The 20,192-nt window shown below is 34.5% G+C and overlaps 4 protein-coding genes across 4 annotated transcripts in view; 2 read left to right on the plus strand and 2 right to left on the minus strand.

Annotated features, from left to right (window-relative positions):
* Positions 1-854, minus strand: part of Cip4 (formin-binding protein 1-like Cip4) — a 52,117-nt gene extending 51,263 nt beyond the window's left edge. The window contains exon 1 of the mRNA XM_013310981.1: positions 604-854. Within this exon, the coding sequence (XP_013166435.1) occupies positions 604-627 (24 nt within the window). The 5' untranslated portion in view covers positions 628-854. The remainder of the gene's footprint in view (positions 1-603) is intronic.
* Positions 855-1,318: 464 nt separating this feature from the next.
* On the minus strand, positions 1,319-4,654 carry LOC106116923 (T-complex-associated testis-expressed protein 1). Its single transcript, XM_013310982.1, has 11 exons — positions 4,489-4,654; positions 4,009-4,259; positions 3,724-3,895; positions 3,462-3,639; positions 2,940-3,127; positions 2,682-2,829; positions 2,226-2,403; positions 1,936-2,149; positions 1,702-1,835; positions 1,516-1,605; positions 1,319-1,435 (listed from the first exon to the last, which is right to left on the minus strand). Exons 1-11 carry the CDS (start codon positions 4,652-4,654, stop codon positions 1,319-1,321), a joined length of 1,836 nt encoding a protein of 611 aa, XP_013166436.1.
* A 418-nt stretch (positions 4,655-5,072) lies between these two features.
* On the plus strand, positions 5,073-11,026 carry mtm (phosphatidylinositol-3-phosphate phosphatase). Its single transcript, XM_013311047.1, has 12 exons — positions 5,073-5,301; positions 5,655-5,843; positions 5,938-6,012; positions 6,141-6,326; positions 6,674-6,889; positions 7,212-7,348; positions 7,683-7,808; positions 8,024-8,105; positions 8,525-8,695; positions 9,131-9,338; positions 9,730-9,941; positions 10,467-11,026. The coding sequence occupies exons 1-12, from the start codon at positions 5,176-5,178 to the stop codon at positions 10,608-10,610; spliced, it is 1,872 nt and encodes a 623-aa protein (XP_013166501.1). The 5' UTR covers positions 5,073-5,175; the 3' UTR covers positions 10,611-11,026.
* Positions 11,027-13,568: 2,542 nt separating this feature from the next.
* The window catches only part of Sardh (Sarcosine dehydrogenase), a 7,385-nt gene continuing 761 nt past the window's right edge, over positions 13,569-20,192 (plus strand). The window contains exons 1-14 of the mRNA XM_013311662.1: positions 13,569-13,754; positions 14,159-14,269; positions 14,358-14,500; positions 14,794-15,006; positions 15,495-15,618; positions 16,019-16,227; positions 16,490-16,673; positions 16,744-16,834; positions 17,420-17,672; positions 18,034-18,153; positions 18,536-18,678; positions 19,227-19,332; positions 19,411-19,559; positions 19,823-20,097. Of these exons, the coding sequence (XP_013167116.1) occupies positions 13,631-13,754; positions 14,159-14,269; positions 14,358-14,500; positions 14,794-15,006; positions 15,495-15,618; positions 16,019-16,227; positions 16,490-16,673; positions 16,744-16,834; positions 17,420-17,672; positions 18,034-18,153; positions 18,536-18,678; positions 19,227-19,332; positions 19,411-19,559; positions 19,823-20,097 (2,245 nt within the window). The 5' untranslated portion in view covers positions 13,569-13,630. The remainder of the gene's footprint in view (positions 13,755-14,158; positions 14,270-14,357; positions 14,501-14,793; positions 15,007-15,494; positions 15,619-16,018; positions 16,228-16,489; positions 16,674-16,743; positions 16,835-17,419; positions 17,673-18,033; positions 18,154-18,535; positions 18,679-19,226; positions 19,333-19,410; positions 19,560-19,822; positions 20,098-20,192) is intronic.

The following is a 20,192-nucleotide window of genomic DNA, read 5'->3' on the forward strand; positions in this document are numbered from 1 at the left end:
ACAATGTTTTTCCTACAATTTTAATCAAGTGAAGAAGATATTTTACTTTTATTTACTCGATAACTAACTTATTGCTTTATGACTATGAAAAAGTTTCAAACTAATATAAATGATGTCAACAATGCCAGCTAATTTCAACACAGGCATGATAAGAGCCTTCACATTGTTCATTCTCTAACAAGTTTACCTTATAATGATATCGACTATTATAATGGTATTAAAGTCACACAAAATATTTAATTTTAAGCCTATTTATTATTTTGTTTAAATCTTCCATAACATATGTGCACATTAATATATTATAGCTAGTTCATAAGATTAGTACAACTTTAACTTTCTACTTGCAGCTAAATAAAAAACAATGCATAGAATGTAAAATTTTGGTACAAAATAAGTGTACCGACTTTCCAAACTCTAGACGTACTTGTTACACTTGGAAATACATTGAAATGAAACGAAACAACGAAATTTGTTTAAACATTTTTTCCGCGTCCAAAACCTTTGAAATTTTAAAAGTCGCAACTTCAGGAATACAAATTAAAAGTTAATTCTCAAGTTAGTCACTAGGTAACAGAAGAAAAACGATACAATGTGTTGACTTACCCAAAGCTCTGTACCCCAATTCATTGTCACGATAGTAATATCACACGAGTTTCACTAAAAACATCGAAAATTCACTAACACAAATATAGAAAGTCTAATATAATGAATTATATTCACAACTTATTTTTTACATTCACTAAATTGAAATACCACCATTTCAAACACTAAACATGGCTGACTGAATAAACCACAGATTATTGAGACAAAATAACTGACATATTCGCTACCATGACATACAAACAGACTACTAAAAGTTACAAAGTTGTACTCAATACTGGTTTTTTACCATTTTTACGGACGTTTCATGGCAAAGTTGCCAGCTATGCTGCCATTTACGGCAAAAATTTACAATTTGGTAAATTTAAAGGGAAATTTGTATGACAATTATTAAAAATGTAATTTTTACTTCATAATTTTTGCTAATAATAATTTAAATTTAGTCAATATTTTAATATATTTAAAATAGACTAGATTAAAATCTACCTAAACATTCAATTATATTTTATAAAATTTCACCATCACTGAACAATTTATTTTATTTATCTTTCTCAACTTTCAATCTCAGTTCTGAGATGCTATAATATGTGAAAGTGATAGTAATATTACTAGTTTTGGTAGATTTTGCAATGTATTAATTGAGGTACTTTAATGAACTTAAATCTTAAAAAAATATGTTTTCTTGAGTAGACATTTATTCACGTATATTGTATTATATTTAAAATTGATCTTCATTTGAGATATATATTTTTATATGACGTTCAGTATTTGCATATCGGGGCTCCAAAAGCGAACCGTCCGAACGACGTCGCACAAGTGCAGTACGGCGAACTTCCTGGAAAGAAATTGCAATATAGATTTTCAATATTTCAACTTCGTATAGTATATTTTATCATTGTTTTGGTTTAAACTTACTTTAACCGGCTCCAAAACAGCATGATGACTTGACCGTCTTGATGTTGATGCACCGGTTATTGATGATGTACGAGATGATGGTAAGGGACTCTGTTGAATGCAATACTATCGATTGTTAAATCAAAACAGTTTATGAGGGGTTTGTAGCACGTTATGAGCTCAATAACAATGGCTTCAAAAACGTACCTTAAGCGCTGGTACAAAGCCGAAATCAGTCGATAATGGCTGAGCAAAAATGTTATAAGTTCCTTCTTCCGAAGTTACAGATACAATGGATGGGCGCGCTGATAGCTGTTGAGCTAGCAATATTGGATCTGCATCTATTAAACAGAGTGTTATTTTTTGTTGTCCAAAGAACCAAGAAAAAGTAAATCATTCATCGTCAAATCAATCCAGTAAATTTAACTTGTACATGGTTACCTATGTTCATGCCCTTAGCAACTCGTCTAGCTTGAACAACTCTACCAGCGCTTCTTCTAAATCTTATTCCCTTTTCTGCCTCTCTCCTCAGTCTTTGTGCAGCAGCTGCAGATTCAGCTATGGCCATTGCCATCGAACTCATTCCCGATCTTTTCAAGTTTATGTCTATCAAATAACTGAGACAAATTGCATTCGATAACGTTATATCACTTGGCTGAAAATATTATGAAAGATTTGAATTCTGTTTGCTCTAATTTTTTCACACAAGATAATTTATAAAGTGAACTTACTGATCCGATATTATTTACGCTTATATCCAACGACCTGAGTGGGGTTTTCACCAAGCCGATTGCTCGTGCTAATAAATCACCACAAGTTGGAGGATTCTCAGCATTTAAGGCTGACCAAACCCCCGCTGGTGGCTTTTGTAGTGGATCTGGTTTTATACCACAGCCAGATATATTTAAACTATAAATCAAATTAAAGTTCAAAATCTCGTAATTTTTTTTTAAATCAGTAGGTATGAATCACAGTGACTTGAATGATGACCTAGATTTTGCCTCCTGCAGTTTTAAATGACTTGTGTTTATTTGTTAATCGTTTTAAAGTTAAATTATCACTTACATATGGAAATTTAAATTTATGCCATACTTAGTTACTAAGTTCACTAGTCGATTAATAGCAATTGTAATTTTTTTACGCCCTTTCCACTTTCCAAGGAAAAAAGTATAAAACTTATGAATTACGATGTCAAGTTGCAGCCTCGTGCGATTGCAACCGCAGCATGAGCAACGCCGTCAGAGCCAAGTTTATTGTTCAATCGCAAATCCAAGCTTCTTAAACCGCAACTCGTATGGTTCAATACGTGTGCTATATGTTCAATACCATTGGGACCTAAAAAATATTTTTATACTTTCTTTTAAGGTATGACATAGAAAATTGCTTTTGTTTTGCTAAAAATAAATATTGAGCCGGCTACGAAAAAGAGGGAAATATTATTTTACCAAAAACATTGTCGACCAAGACAAGGTTTCTCAGTTTATCATGTTTCGATACAAATTTGGCTACGGACAATGCTCCTTCATCTCCAATCTTACAATGACTGAAGTCTAGTGTTTCCAAGTTTGAGTTATCAGATAAACCACGTAATATATACTTTACTCTTTGGCAATCCATGTCACTTCTTGTTATTCTGGAATTAAGAGGCAAAATCGACAATACAAACTATAAAAAAACATAATTTTAAAATCAATAGCAAATTTCATTCAAATCAAGCACAGGATTACTTAATACCATAAAGATTATTGCGTTTGCAAGTCTTGCAAGGTCATCATCTACGAACCTTTGAAAGCGGAATGTATAAGTGTTAAGGTCTTTATTTGTTTCAATATGGTACAGACCTTGACCCTATGATGAAAGGGGCTCAAACCAAGTTTTTGGCTCATAGCCAGGTTTAAAACCGTCGAAATGTATAAAAATCGATAATTCAAAATTATCAATAGCAGACTTTAGTTTCAAATACATACCTAAGAACTTTTAAAAGGCTACACTTTTCCAGGCCATGTGCTAAATTTCTAGCATCGTTGTTAGTGAACTGAAACTGATCTTTTCTGTATTCAACGCCGACAGAACTTAATTGATAAGATATATGAAGTTCAGTTAAATTACTTAGACTACCTAAAGCAGCATGTAAAGAGATGTGATCTGGAAAAGTAATTATATAAATTATGTATTTGTCATACTTTATTTAACTGTAAGAGTAAACAAAAAAGGTAGTGTGTTACTCACCTCTATTTAGCCCTTGGTTTTTAACTGTTTTTTGGTCCTTTTGTCGACGGCTGGTTAGGAGGTTTTCCATTTCTGGTGAAACAGTTCTCTGAACTGGTATATCCGAAGGTATTAAGCTCTTAATGTTTAGTGATTGTATATAAGGCCCACAGAGTTTAACTAAAGTATTTACCTTGAAAAGATTTCTTTTATTTTATTATATAATTAAATAAATTATTTAAGTCAACCAATATCAACGTTAATTTATTAGTTGGTTATCATATTCATAAGAGTTTTTTGTCTTACTTTTTCTGGGTCGTATTGTTTTGGATTCATATTTTGCAATACTTCTGCATAAAAACGCTCCATGAATAAGGTGATCCAAGGTTTCTGTTCGGTCAATAGCAAAGAATCATTCCACTTAGATAAGTAACATCGTTTCCAAAAAATATCATTTTTTATGTTATCCACCAAAAGTTGAAGCGGCACGTCGGTGTTCAAGATTTGTAGAAATAATTCGCGATCTTTTGCTAGTAGTTGGTTTAATTTAGATGAACCTAAAGAAAGGTTTTGTCGAGTGTAAGCTATTGTAACTGTCTCACATTATTAGTTTATTTCCCGTTGGTCTTCATAAATTTTGTCCTCTATTCATTAATAATCAATTAAGGGCAATTTAATTCAATGGTAGTTGAATAAAGTAATTTCTGTATTAGTTATTCACTAATACAAAGAGAACGGCAGTTAAAAAAATCAAACTTTAACAATAAAGCCTAACATTTTACTTACCAGTCCAATTCTCACTTAACTTTTCAACGCATAGGCAAGAAAGGGATTTTGGATGGTTTATATCCCAATCAAAGTTTTCGGATTTCAAAATGCGCTGAGGTTCCACTTCTTTATCTTGTTTATATGCTAAGTATGTGTTCAATGGAACGCTTACTGGCAGCTTCATGTTTTTTTTATGTTATTTTAAAGTCTTAACTAAATCTAAAACAAACGAATATTAGTAGAAGACAAAAAAATGAAGTAACAATCATTAGTAACTGTGGTTACAGTAACTAATTGCTATTGATTTAATATATCCTACTTAAATTTTTATCCTAATGCCCAAAGTTTATATATTGTAATAGGTGAGAAATGATGTTGACGATTAGAGTTTTGAAAATACGAAAAAATGGAATATTTAAAATTGTACACACATTTACAAAAAACTACTTAAAATTTTAGGGAACCTGAAAACTGCGAGGCTGGCAACAATCCGAGAGTGGCGCTGCGTTTGTGGGACTTTTTTTCTAGATAAAGACTTTATAATATCGCACTACTGTCTATATTCCAATGCTGATTCGCGAGCGATTGACGTTAAACTACATTTGCTGTCAATATGTCACTTGTCACCTAAAATTTTAATTTCAATAAGAAAGCATAGAAATTGTTTATTATTTTCATAAATTTCTCTTTTAACAATTAAATATAATGGACAAACACAATAGTTCAGAGTTGTTAAATTCAGATTTCTCTTTATCTAAAAATGCAAGCTCTGATTCTTTGGATTCAGATTCCAAATCTAGTTCATTGAATTCTAAACACGGACAGGACTCCGTAAGTTTCCTAAAAGGATTAATTTATTCTTCTTGAATCTTATAACCGTTTGGTCACTTCCTGATAAATTTAACTGGAAGTTATAAAGTAGTATACTGTCTGCAAATAGTCACCTTCTATATTTTGTGAAATTAACACTGACTTGGTGAATCATGAGTCAAAATAAAGCTATTCATGTTTGTTTGTTTGTCAATCGTATTCGAAGACAAAAAGAATATAGTGATTTTACCAAGGCTTGTACATTTTTTGTTTGTGTATCTTTTTAATAGTTTTATTTAAAATTATATAGAATCTGTTTCAGTATATTAATATTGCTTTATTTATCAAATATTTACTTGGTGTTGTAATTTTAGTCACAGTTATTAGGAGATATTCAGTTGCTGGATGGTGAGAAGGTGATGGGTGTAGCAAGAGATGTGACATACTTATGCCCATACAGTGGCCCTTCACGTGGTGTACTAAAAGTCACAAACTTTCAATTACACTTCCGTCCAACTGAAGCTACATCACTACAGACAACTTTGAGTGTACCTCTGGGTGTTGTAAGTTAAAACTTTTTTTAAATATTTTATCCATGCATTTGTTATTATTTAGATTCATTAAGGATACAAACTTGCTTTAATTTTAATTTTTAAGGTATCCCGCATAGAAAAAGTAGGTGGTGCATCATCCAAAGGTGAAAATTCATATGGCATTGAAGTATTTTGTAAGGTAGGTCAGACAACTGGAAAAGACACATAGCCTCACTGAATTATTACAGTCACAGACTGCACCATTTTGTAGTATCATTGTAAAATTAGAGAAATAAGTATTAATAAACTGTTTTTCATTTACTATAGGATATGCGCAATTTACGTTTTGCGCACAAACAAGAGAATCATTCACGTCGGGGTATATTTGAGAAATTGCAGCAGTTAGCATTCCCACTTTCACATAGATTGCCGCTGTTTGCCTTCAGCTACTCAGAAAGCTTCCCAGAAGATGGCTGGCATGTATATGAACCAATAGCAGAGTTGAGAAGAATGGTATGAATCTTTTAATATTTAATAACTTGGTTTCTTTCCAATTTAAACCAGAAAAGGGTGGTAACGCTTCTGTGGTTTCTCTGGTATTGCACATGTAAATGGGAGTTGTTGAACTCTTTGTTCCAACTGCTTGTTTATGCAAACAACTCTTATGTTATAAATTTTTCTCTTAAATTTGCAAATTTTCAAATTATTGTGTTATAAGATTCTTGGTTAAAATACAATATAAGGTTACTTTTTTTTATTTTCATAAAATATCTAAAAAAAACTTAAGGATAATTGCTGCCATATTTGATGTTTTACTGTTTCCTTAATTTAGAAATTATACTAAAATGTTTAATTTTCAGGGTGTTAACAATGACATGTGGCGTATAACTCGCATTAATGATAAATACGAGATATGTGACAGCTACCCGTCAATATGGGCTGTGCCCGCAGCTGCTAATGATGATCTGTTACGTTCAGTAGCGGCTTTTAGATCTCGAGGACGTATACCAGTGCTTGCATGGATACATCCCAGCTCACAAGCAACTATAACAAGATGCAGTCAGCCTTTAGTTGGGGTATGAAACATTGTGATGATTTTTTCACTATTTTTCTTATGTATTAGTAAGTAATTTGTTAGTAATTATTGTCTTATTTTGTATGAGTCTATTAATCAATCTATGTATCGGCTCAATTTACGACAGCAAAAATGTAACAGTGTTTCATTAAGACTTATATTCAAAATATATAGCTGTCTCTTTTCTTCTCAATGAGAATGAAAGAGATGAGAATATATTTGTTATAAGTCAATTGACAATAGTCTGGAAGAACACATAGGGTACTAATTCAGTTTTTTTTAATACCGTGACAGCTATGGATTTTATATTTTTGTTTTTACAGGTGAGTGGTAAACGTAGTCGGGAAGATGAACGCTACATACAATTGATAATGGATGCCAATGCGCAGGCGCATAAGTTGTTCATAATGGATGCCAGACCTAGTGCTAATGCGATCGCCAATAAAGCGAAAGGAGGCGGGTATGTTATTTATGTACCTAATATCATCAAATTGTGTATTTAAACCCAGCACTCGGAGTCCTATAGAATCCTCAGTCACCAATTATGAATTTAATGCAGCAGGGGGTGTTAGTTAAATCTTCTAATATTATAAATGCAAATGTTTAGATGGATGGATGGATTTGTTAGAATATATCTCCAAAACGGCTGCACAGATCTCGATGAAATTTGGCATACATGTAGAACATACTCTGTAATAACACATAGGCTACTAATTAAGTTTTTGTTTTAATTTCGCGCAGACGGAATTGCGGGCGACAGCTAGTAATGTCATAAAAATAAATTGGTTTTCCAGCTATGAATCAGAGGATGCATATCAGAATGCTGAACTGGTGTTTTTGGATATACACAACATTCATGTAATGAGAGAAAGTCTTCGTAAACTAAAAGAACTTTGCTTTCCACAAATTGATCAAACGAGGTAAGTTTATTAATATTACAAAACATTCTTAGTAATATTGTAAATGCAAATGTTTGTATGGATGGATGGTTTTATGGATGGATGAATGTTTGCTTGAACGTATCTCTAGATCTCGTGGAAATTTAGCACAGATCTAGAGTCTAGAAGTAGGTAGACATAGGTTACTAATTTTTTTCTTAGCTCCACACTGACTGATGATCTTTAATAATTTCTAGATGGTTTAGTGGTATCGAAGCAAGTTGTTGGTTGAAACATATTAAGTGCATATTAGCAGGCGCAGTTCGCATTGTTGATAAGGTGAGTCAAGTACACTTTGATATTTGTTTCCAAAGCCGTATTGTTTGGTAGGGGACGTGGCTTAAGCTTTGACCCGCCCATACTTGCTAAACAAGAAAATTCCGGTCAAGTGCGAGTCTGACTCGCGTACCAAGTGTTCCGTACAAACTTATGAGTAACTAACCTTACTAACCAAATTTCAAGATTCTGAGTTCACGAGAAGTACCATATAGGTTTTATTCCTGTACGTTGGCTTAGAAGTTTGATTTTTTTCACAGCTCCAAAAGACAGTAGACTTGAATATTTGATATAACTTCGAGCTTGATAATTCCACGCGTTCCGGAGAAAATGGGTCTTGATAGACGGACGGACAACAAAGTGATCTTATAAGGGTGCCGTACGGAACCCCTGAAAAGCAAAAGCAATATTATAATTTATAGGTAGAAAACCACAAGACGTCAGTGTTGGTGCACTGCTCCGACGGCTGGGACCGCACGGCGCAGCTCACTGCGCTGGCCATGCTGATGCTGGACCCATACTACCGCACTCTCCGCGGCTTCCAGGTCCTCATCGAGAAGGAATGGCTCGCGTTCGGACATAAGTTCCAACTGGTAAGTCTTTGATGTAATAAACATATCATATTGTTTTAAGTTTAGTTTAATTCACAGTGTAATGTGAGAATTTTTTGATAAGATTAAAAACCTATGAATGATATAGTCACACTATCTAATCGTGGGTTTCTGAGACAAAAAACCCCGTTTCAAACATATTACTTCTGTTTTGTCAAAAATGACAGGGATGACGATATTTTTTATACAGAGACTTTTGACTCTGAAACCCACGGTAACTAGTGTTAGATATAACCATAGAAATAAAATTGTGTTTATTCTGTGCACATATAATTAATTTTGGTCCTTCGAGCAGGATTAATTTTAAAACCAAATTTATATATTGTTAACAGATAGTAATCATTCATTTTTATCACCCAGAGGGTTTGGTGGAAAGATAGTGATGATGATGGTGATGATGTTCGTATCCGGGTGTAGCGCATAGGTCACGGTGACGAGCGTCACTCAGACGCGGACAGGTCGCCGGTGTTCGTGCAGTGGGTGGACTGCGTGTGGCAGCTGCAGCAGCAGTTCCCCACAGCATTCGAGTTCACGGAGCGTCTGCTCATCACCATCGTTGATCACCTCTACTCCTGCAGATTCGGCACCTTCTTATTCAATACTGAAAGGGAACGAGTTAAAGAAGGTAAGTTGGTTTGTTCATCTATAAGAGACCCTAAGTGTACATTTATGGTACAAAAATCTAGACTAAAGTACTAGTTATTTTGCAATTCTGAATTTGGCATTAAATTATTGATTTTTATGTTCGGCTTGTATTTTACATGTTTTTTTTGTTTGATGTGGCAAATGTACCAATTTCATTTGAAGTTAGGTGTCATTTACTACGCACTAGTTCCACCGGTCATACCGAAGACACTCCGGTAGCGCTACAGGATGTCCACCGAGGGGACTTTAGTGGGTCAAACCCCACATTTTCATGCCCCCGACCCCCAGGAGAAGAGTGTCTTTGTTAAGATTTCCCCCCAATACGTCACAACAGTATTTATATTTATTAATATATATACTTCTTGTTGTAGAAGTGAAGAGTAAGACGGTCTCCCTGTGGTCGTACATCAACAGCCGCCAGGACTTGTACCTGAACCCGCTGTACTGGGGCCCGAGCGGTGGTGTGGGAGCGCAGGCGCAGTACTCACGACCACAAGTCGTGTTAGTCCCAGTCGCGTCATTACGCATCATCAAGTTGTGGAAAGCCTTGTATTGTAGGTGGAATCCAACGATGCGACAACAGGTTGGTGCTTATTTTTATAGAGGTTCAAAAATAGCTAGTTTGGATTTCAGTTTGGCTTATAAGTATCTGGTAAAACGCAGGAGCTATGGTTGTATAATCAAGAATTAAAAAATAGTACCAAATCCACCTACAGTCTTTTTGAAAGGATAAAAAGAGAAGGCATTTAACGTAATTTAAGGGAATAAAATACTTGAATCGTTGTCTCATTTAGTAGTCCGGTAATCTATGTGTCTTTGAAAATAAATTTCTTTGATTGATCATTGCAGCCATCTGCCATCTATCCATTTTTAAAAACATTCTTCTAAATAAAAACTAGACCGGAGATGGCAAACCTTTTTTCCACTGTCATTTTTCTAATGAAATGTTTAAGGACGTCATATACTTGTCTTAAAATAAACTGATTTTATGATTATTACGAACATAACTGAAATATTGTGTCCAAAATATTGTGTCGTGTGCCATTGGTTCGCCATCTCTGAACTATTAGGTATAATACTTGGGATAAATGATCCAACGTTTCCTTAGGATCCGATTTACCAACGTACTCGCGAGCTGGTAGCATTACGCGCGCAGCTGGAGGCGGCTGCGGCGGCGGCGGCTGGAGACCACGCAGCGCGACACCGCCTCGCCCTCACACCGCCGCGTGTTGCTAGCCCACATCATGTCTGAACTAACCCTTATGACAAATAACTTCAATTTAATTATTTCATGTGAACACGCCCTAAACATACTCTACTCTTTTGTTGCCCTGCTAAAATATGTTTATGAATAGGCTCTAGAATTGACTCTAGACTCAATTTGTCCTTTAATTTCAGAATGTATGAATGTCAAGAAAATATGTAAATAATTTGAGTCAATCTTACAAACCCATTCATAGTTTCGTGAATAATAACCACTTTTACAATAAGGGGAAACAAAACAGTATTGAGTAGTGTTACATACTAATATAAACAAAGTTCTATGAATCAATGTGCTAGGAAGAAAATCCGAAAATTCTGGCAGTGTACTGACGCAATACTAGCCTTACTAAAATGTCGATGTTTATGTCCCCTCACTATTCATTCTGACACTGGACCTTGTAACGAAAGCACGTCATTCGCGCCAAAAGCTTCTAATTAATACGTTAACATTTTACATATTAATAAATAAAGACCTTAAGATAATTTGTAAAATCTAAATAAAATATTTTAAACATTATATCTCAATGTATGGGCATCATCAAGGGTACTAAAGGGTCAGATGACCCTCTCTAGAGATTAAAAAAATGTAAAATACATATAAAAGTACTTCGAATAAGTGCATGTTATGGTAGCTGCCCTCTAGACCTAGCCTAGACTACTAGCTGGCGACGTCAACGTCAACGAATGTGTCAACGTAATGTTGACATCCCACATCTTCGTCATTTAATGGACACATTAGCATTTCTATAGTGACCAGTAATATTTAAACATTACGATTGAACACTAAATATTAACTTTCAAAATATTAGTTTATAAGATATATTTATTGTGATTTTGTAAATACTTTAACGTTTCAACCATAGATGTATAATCAATAGATAGAGTTGATTCATTGTTCGCAAAAATTTGTTGTTATAAAATGTAGCGATATATTTTTTTTATGTCATAAGTTGGTAAACGAGCGAGCGGCCACTTGAAATCGCTGAAATGGCGAAGTGACCGTTGCTCATAGACATACGCAATTGCATATGCGTTGCCTACCTTTAATCGACGGAGGAGAGGATGCACAGAAAGAAAACATTTCCATGCATCCTCTCATCCGGAAAGTCCACTTCCACTTCCCATCCTTTCCTTATAAGAAAAAGGGTAGGAAGGTAAAGAGGACTAAATTAGGCCTCCGGGACGCACACTCATCAGACGAAACGTGGAATAGCTTCCACTTCACAAACAAATCGATTCTTTTAGCCTACTTTTTATTTTTTTGCAGATTTATTTGACGTATAAAACAGTTTTCAAAAATTATATAGAAAAAATATAAAGTTTTTGTACGTTGGATTGAATATTTTCGGCCAATAGAAATGTTTCATACAAGTTTGACGTCCAATCAAAATTCGACTATTGAAATGTTTTGTATTATTAAGGAAATTTATCCGAAATAAAGGTCTCCGAAGGCCTTTTTTGATTCTCTGGATTTTGTATCTATAGATTGTATATCTATGGTTTTCTTTAAAAATAAAAACGCATTTATATTTTATAACATAATTTTTCAAATAATAGATAAGACATTTTTGGGTTAATGATTTGCACAGTGAAACATTTAAAAATACTAAAGATAAATGTATTGAAAAAATTCTTTTTTCAAACTTTCTTTATTTGTAGGTTATAAAAATATTTTAATTTTATTTTTTTTTACAAAGAAAACTTTTTATCAAATTAATAACAATAACTAAATTGTGTTTTAAATATATTTTTTGCATTATATAAATAATGAGGTGACTTTTAGGTATATATAGAAATTATACAATCAGTTTGTTGTAATTATCGAAATTTACATTTTACTGACAATACTCTTGCCTTTCAAAAAAATCTGTTGTTTAAAATTATTATAACGAATATTTTTATTTGTAATAACTAAGCCGTATTATCGTCGTAAATAAAAAATATAACGTAATAATTCTAGCGAGCTATTAATAAATGTTTATATTTCAATAGTTTTAAAAATTGCCTTTTGTTAATTTAATTTTAATAATTCCAAATGGTTTTAATATTTTACGTACATAAAAGTTATAAATAAGATGATTTAGAATGTAAATAAATGAATAATAAATGTTTAGATGATACATATATTTCTTTCCAACACTTTATTATTACATAAATGTTTCATCATAAAAAGATAATAATCAACTATTAAAATTAATTACAGTGCATTCAAAATTGTAATTAATAGTTCTAGTAACACAAGTAATAGTAATAATAAGTAAATGCTTCGGTAATGCATCTTTAATTCATTTATTTTGGTATATAAGAGAGCAGTTCTAATTACGTGATGTATAATAATTCTTTAAAAAAACAACGCCCAAATTAACTAATCGTGATTTTTGTTACGTCAAAGAACTATTTATACAGTTCTTTTGATAATATTCTGATATAATTATTTTGACACATTAAGACTTGCTTTGAGTTCTTAAGTAATGAGTTTACAGTTGTTACTGTTCATTGTTGATAATTATTAGTAAGCCTATCGATATATTGTCAATCTATCGATAGTTATGTAACAAATATGTCAACAAATATCGATAGTCTGTGTATCTATCGATATCAAATCTTCTCTTTATGATAAAATTACAATAATTATCGTAACCAATTAAAAAAAAATAGATTTTTATTGATATTTATAGCTAAAAACATTGGAAATAATACTACAAATTGTCATAGCAATGTTGATATAGAACTGTCCGGGAGTATTCAAATTATTTATGTAAATTTAACGATGTCGATATTTTGTGTTTCACATCACTATTAAGCTGCGATCATAACTAGTGTGGAGCTACATAATAAACAAATTTTGATAAAACACATTTGAACTTTGACATGCACATCTACGTATTGAAAGGTCTTGAGTTGTTTAGCGAACTCTTATCAAATATTATCTCGTATAATTATTGTCAGAAGTAAACAGTTATTCAACTCGCTGCAGCGAGAGAACACAATACTTTATATAACTTCAATATGATTAAAATATTTAATAATAAAAGTATTAATTATAAAGCAGCGAAATTATTAAAATATAGACAAAATAGGTCATTCGCTACTAAAAATGAAGTTGTAACATCCGCGGATGTAGTTATTATCGGTAAGTACATTTTAACTTATTGCCTGCTAATTGTAGCTCATGACTGCGTCAGAACGAAATTATAGAACTTAATTAGTAGTCTATGTGTTCTGTCAGAATATTTTCTACATCTATGCGAAATTTCAGCGAGATCCATGCAGTAGTTAAGTAGTTCGAGATACCTCCTTACAAACGTCCATCCATGTAAACTTTTGCATTAATAATATGAATAAGATAATTTTTTTGTAAAAGTTGAAATTTGTCTATGGTGATGCACATAAAAGTATTTTGAAATGAGTAGTTTTTTAAAGTTCATGACAAATAAAATAAAATTGCAGTATTAAATTCCTTGAAACATACAACCGGTCACAATTTTTTAGAACTACCTACAAAGCATAGTTCATGACATCGATTCTTTTGACCAGGTGGTGGGATAGCTGGATGCAACATATTATATCAGTTGACAAAACGAGGAGTCAACGCTGTCTTACTGGAAAGGGCTAAGATAACGAGTGGCACAACATGGCATACGGCTGGCAAGTTTATCCGTCCATTAATATACCTATATATAAAAAAACGGTCTTAGTAACATCGACTATTAAGTAGTTTATTGATCTCTTCCAGGTTTGGTTTGGTCTCTCCGGCCGTGCGATTTAGAAGTGCGGTTATTGCAGGATTCAAGGGCTGTGTACAACGGTTTAGAAAAAGAAACTGGTGATTACGCTGGTTGGATCAATAATGGAGGATTGTTTATATCACGTAGCACGGTATGTTAAAAATATTTGAAGAGATGATTATCTTGCTTCTTACTAATATTATAAATGCGAATGTTTGGATGTATGCATGGATGGATAGATACGGGGGAACGGATGTTTGTTAGAAAGTATCTTAAGAATGGCTGCATGATTCACGATGAAATTTGGCTTTGATATAGAATTGAGATAGCATGGAAGAACACATATGCTACTAATTTCGTTTTTTTTTTAATTCTTCCGGACGGAGTTGCGAGTTATCAAATAAAAGTTGAAAAAAAGGACTACACAAATACCTATTTTTCTAGGTCCGAACGCAAGAATACATGAGATTGCATACACTAGGTAAAGCAATGGGGATACCTAGTCAAGTATTAGATCCTAATGAAGCTCAGAAATTGTTCCCATTATTGGATCCTTCAGTTTTCAAAATGGCGCTTTATTCGCCTGAAGATGGGACTATTGACCCTGCCATGGCTTGCAGCGCACTGTTAAAGGCTGCCACTAATAATGGAGGGAAGGTACGTTGCATATATTAAGTTATATATATTCAAGTTAATTATGTAATGCAATTATATACAAGATAAACAGATTGTTATATAAACAATAAAATATAAAGCGTTGTAAACATTCTTATTCGTTGTACTATCAAGTAATCTGGCGGTATTCCACCTTGAAGGTGACAGTAATTGAACGTTTCGTAAGCGTTGAGACGCGGGAACAATAACCATTAGGAAGCAGATTTTAAATGTGCGACAAAAAGCTTTTTACAATTATGCCGTCATTTGTTCAACCCTACCTAAATGATTATTTTGTAAAAAGGGCTGAGTTTGTCTCATTGTATGGAACAAAGCAATTTTTCTGTAAGTGGAACACAGCGAAGAGTCCTGACTGTACCCAACTATTACTTAATCATTGTAAACAAACATCACTAACTATTCAATATTGTCATCAAAAATGTTTTTAAAATCTCAATTTGTGTTTGTTTAATAGAATTTGTATGATGTAGGTGTATGAAGATTGTCCAATCCTGGACATTCATTACGCTCACAACTTGCTGGGCAATAAAGAGGTGACCGCAGTACACACTGATAAAGGCATTATCAAGACTAAATGTGTTGTTAACTGTGGAGGTAATTATATTAATATGTATATAATTATATTTTGTTTGTAGAATTCTACTATTTCTAACGATGTGAGTTATCCGATTTTTGTACGGGTTGTACAATTACTGCTTTCAAAAAATGGTAAAAGATGTAAAAGAATAAAAAAAATATAACAATTGAAGAAGAACATCTGAGAAGAAATTCAAAGATATGGGTGAAGTCAACCAACCGGCACTTGGCCAGCGTGGTTGACTATGGCCTAGTCATCCCTAACTTAGGGTAGGCTCCGAGCTCTTCGTGTATTGAGCTGATGATGATGATGTAACAATTAGGTTGCCCCCAGTTTCAATATAAGGAAATGTAGAGATTCTTTTAACACTGTCTACTTCACAGGACCATTACGTAATAATGACCCCATATTTCACAGGCGCATGGGGTCCAAGAGTAGCGAGATTTGCTGGTGTACCATCATTACCTATAGTGCCGTTCAAGCATGCATACGTGGTGTGCGACGGTACGCCCGAAGTCCGCGGTGCTCCGAACATTAGAGACCATGATGTTAACCTGTACATCAAGATACAGGGGGAGTCATGTCACGTTGGGGGTTACGAACCGAACCCACATATGTTGGATCAAGTAAGTATTATAATAAAAAATATTAATATCGACTCTACTAAAAACGATATTAGGTTAGATTTTATTCACAGACCATAACATTTTTTTTAAACCCAACTAACAAAAAAATAATATTTTATAAGTATTATGAGGCAATGGCAAGCCAGTTTGTCCATAGATTGGGCTCCCCCATTTTAATATTTTTAATTTTAATATTATTAAAATGAAATCTTAATATTAATTTTCATTGAAATTAAATTTTAATAAGAATTACTTTTAACAGGTTCCAGATAATCTTCAATTCCATTTATACGACTTAGATTGGGATGTATTCGGTGTTCATATGAACAGTGCGACGACTCTTTGTCCCAAACTAAGTACAGTCGGCGTCAAAAGTACAGTTTGCGGACCGGAATCGTTCACACCAGATCACAAACCACTACTGGGCGAAGATCCCAACGTCTTTGGTAAGAAATACTAAAGATTTTTGTTTTTGACTTTTATTCATGCTAATAATTATATTTGTTTTGTTCTCAGGACTGTACCACAACTGCGGATACAATTCCGCTGGTATGATGTTCTCTGCGGGTTGCGCTATACAAATGGCTGAATGGATCGTTACTGGAAGGTCAGTAATAAATCTGGATTTCCAATTTAGTACATGTTATTCAATAAAAATTATGTTATTGACCTGAAAGCAAAATTTTACGTCTCATTTTCGGGATAAAGACATGCGCAGCTGTAGCGTTGATTACCTTTAATCTAAGGAGGAGAGGATGTACAGAAATAGAATATTCATTTCATCCAACGTAAAATTCACGCGGAATTGCTCCTACTTGAATCTGTCTTATGTCGTCGATGTATTTATTCTAGATGTGGCTGTCTACCAGTAAAGTATAATATGACTAACTTTTACCCGCGACTTTGACCGCACGAAATTAATAAAAAAATTAATTAGTATCGTATGTATTCATCCAGACTATATTCTACATCTGTAACAAATTTCATCATGATCCGTTGAGCCGTGTAACAAACATCCATCCATCCATTTTCGCACTTCATCCACTTGGCGCGAATGACGTGCTTTCGTTGCCAAGTCCAGTGTCGGAATCAGTGAGGGGACATAAACGTCGACATTTTAGTAAGGCTAGTGTTGCGCCAGTACACCGGCACAGTGTCGGATTTTCTTCCTAACAGTATGTATGTATGTCAGGCCGAAGTACAACATGTTCACATTCGACGTGCGTCGCTTCACCCCGGCGCAGCTGTCGCGGCCGCACTGGGTGCGCGAGTGTAGCCACGAGTCGTACGTGCGCAACTACAGCGTCGTGTTCCCGCACGACGAGCGCCTGGCGGGCCGCGATGCCAGCCATGATGCGCTGCACCAGGACCTCGTCGATGATGGAGCGGTGATGCAAGCTCGCGCTGGGTGGGAACGACCCGGCTTTTATATGCCCGGGGAGAAGGTAGGCGATTGAAGTTGATAATTGATGTTGCTAGTAACTTTGCAATATGGTGATCCAATTTGATTCAGGTGACACCCCTAGGGGGCTCGGCTAGGTTCGATAGCGGGAATTAAAATTGTAGATTCACAAAAAGAAATATATATATATATATATATATATAGTTCACTGAGAATAATAAAATTTTGAAAAGAGTCTACAAGAAAAAGTGTGGAAATTTCTGTTTAAACGATCTTTATTGTCAAATTTTAAGTGTTTATTGATTTCTTGTAACGTAAAAAGTTACGTGTTGTTTGTTTTTTAGTAATTCGTTTTATTATTTAATATAGATAATTTAGCAGTTCATAGTAATATGTTGTTATAGATCCGAGTGCAGCAGTACGACTGGGGCGGCACACAGGACTATCCTCGCAACCTGGACCAGCGCTACGAGCACGTACTTCAAGGAGATTATACATTCGATTTCTCCAAACATCATCAACTCGTATGTAAACTTTACAAACTAAAGAGTTACCAGTAAATTATGTCATTTATAAAAGTAAAATAAAAAAAAGTCTTACTGAGTTTGTAACATAGGTCGAGGGTTTATTGTGCTAATCGGGAAAGTAATAAATTGTCTCTTTATAAAAGTTTGAAACATAATTATAAGGAATATATCTTTATTTTCTCTTTTTGTTTTCACACGAAGTATATTTAGTCAGTTAACAAGTAATGTAATATTGGACACAAATAACAAATTATTTCAAAACATTTTCCTACTAATCATTTATTTCTTGGAAATTTTACAAACTTTACGTAACGCGAAAACACAAACATAACTTTATTCTTAAACTAACAAAGTATTCAAAGTTTAATAATGACATTAGATCGGAGAAGAGGCACTGTCGTGTCGTAACGCGGCGGCGCTGTTCAACATGTCGTACTACGGCAAGTTCTATCTGACGGGTCCGGACGCGCAGCGCACCGCACATCTCGCCTTCACCGCTCATCTCACCAAGAAAGACGACAGGTATACTGATATACAAAATTTATAACAGCTCTGACCATCGCACGAGTGCTCCACATAATTTTAGACGCGACGGGACGTAATAGAGGCGCATTGTACCGTAGACATGCGACATTGAGTTGCTAAAAAATTATCTATGACTCCTATACCCCCTAGATAAAGTACATTTACACCGAAGCGATTTCATAACAAACTTAAAAAGGTATAGAACTGACAATAACTGTAAAAAAGTCACACATTTAGTCAGTTTCATACATTTTTGTTTAGCCCCACTGTGCATTGTTCTTGTCGGTGCTAAACGCAATATATTAGATATCATATAAATAAAATTATAATTAGTGGGATATAAAAGGGTGGGGCATATCCTGCGCACGCCTTTCTTTGTAGTGCGGCTGCTGATGAGTTCTCAGTTAAACCGAGCCGCCATAAAGTTTGAATGTTGTAATAGCCATGGAAAATTAGTTATGTCTTCCAAACCTAAGATGTTCAGATTTTATAAAGATCATGGCAGATTATATATTGCACTTAGAGCTTTATTGTGTTAATTACAGGGTCGTTTATTCCTTGCTCCTCAATGACAAAGGCGGTGTGGAAGCTGACGTCACTGTGAGCATTCTCGACGGCGGCAGCGGGCAACTACATGAGCCTATATTCAAAGTAATTACGTAAATGTGACTGGCCCTTATTGTTTAAACTCATATTAATCAAGTAATTTATAGTTAACAATATTGTCAGGGACGTGGATACTACGTGGTGTCTTCAGGGTTCAGTGCGAACCACACGTTGGCTCACTTACGACGCATCATTCAAACGCATAAGCTGCGAGCTACCATTACTGACGTCACCAAGCAGCTCTGCATCCTCAGCGTTCAAGGACCCGACAGGTATACACAAGAATACAAAGGATAAAAATATTTCAAGGTCGTATCTAAAATTTACCCTCTTAGTTCTTTTGGTCTCTCGGCAGATGGCGCTGTTATTAATGATGATTTATCAATATTAAATGAAAGTTTACTTTTTGAATCCTTAAGTAATACCCATTCACGTTGAGTTGTCAAAATACAGTCTTTTAACTATTGTGTAAAATATTTCTAGTAATTTTAACTGTATTTCCAAAAGATTAAAATCAATTTTGTCATAATTTTAGTCAGAGAATTCTCCAACGGTACACGGACGCTGGTCTATCGAATGACGCGTTCCCTGTGAACACTCATCGTAGCATCAACGTGTCCAAAGCGCCATTCTCACCCGACAACAAGCGGTACAAATGCCGCGCTCTGCGTGTCGGCTGGTCTGGAGAGTTGGGCTGGGAGCTGCACGTACCCTCCTCACATGCCATACAGATATACCAGGCACTCAGAACTGCTAAGGGGTTGAGGAATGCTGGATGGAGAGCGTTGACCTCTTTAAGCGCGGAGAAAGGTAAAATTTGACTTGATACGACAATATTACAAAAGTTTTGCCAAAGAAATTTAATATGATGAAAATGTATCAAAAAAATTGTCAAACCAATGGAG

Source organism: Papilio xuthus, unplaced genomic scaffold (genome assembly GCF_000836235.2).
Source record: "Papilio xuthus unplaced genomic scaffold, Pxut_1.1 DF827680.1, whole genome shotgun sequence".
Lineage (NCBI taxonomy): Eukaryota > Metazoa > Arthropoda > Insecta > Lepidoptera > Papilionidae > Papilio > Papilio xuthus.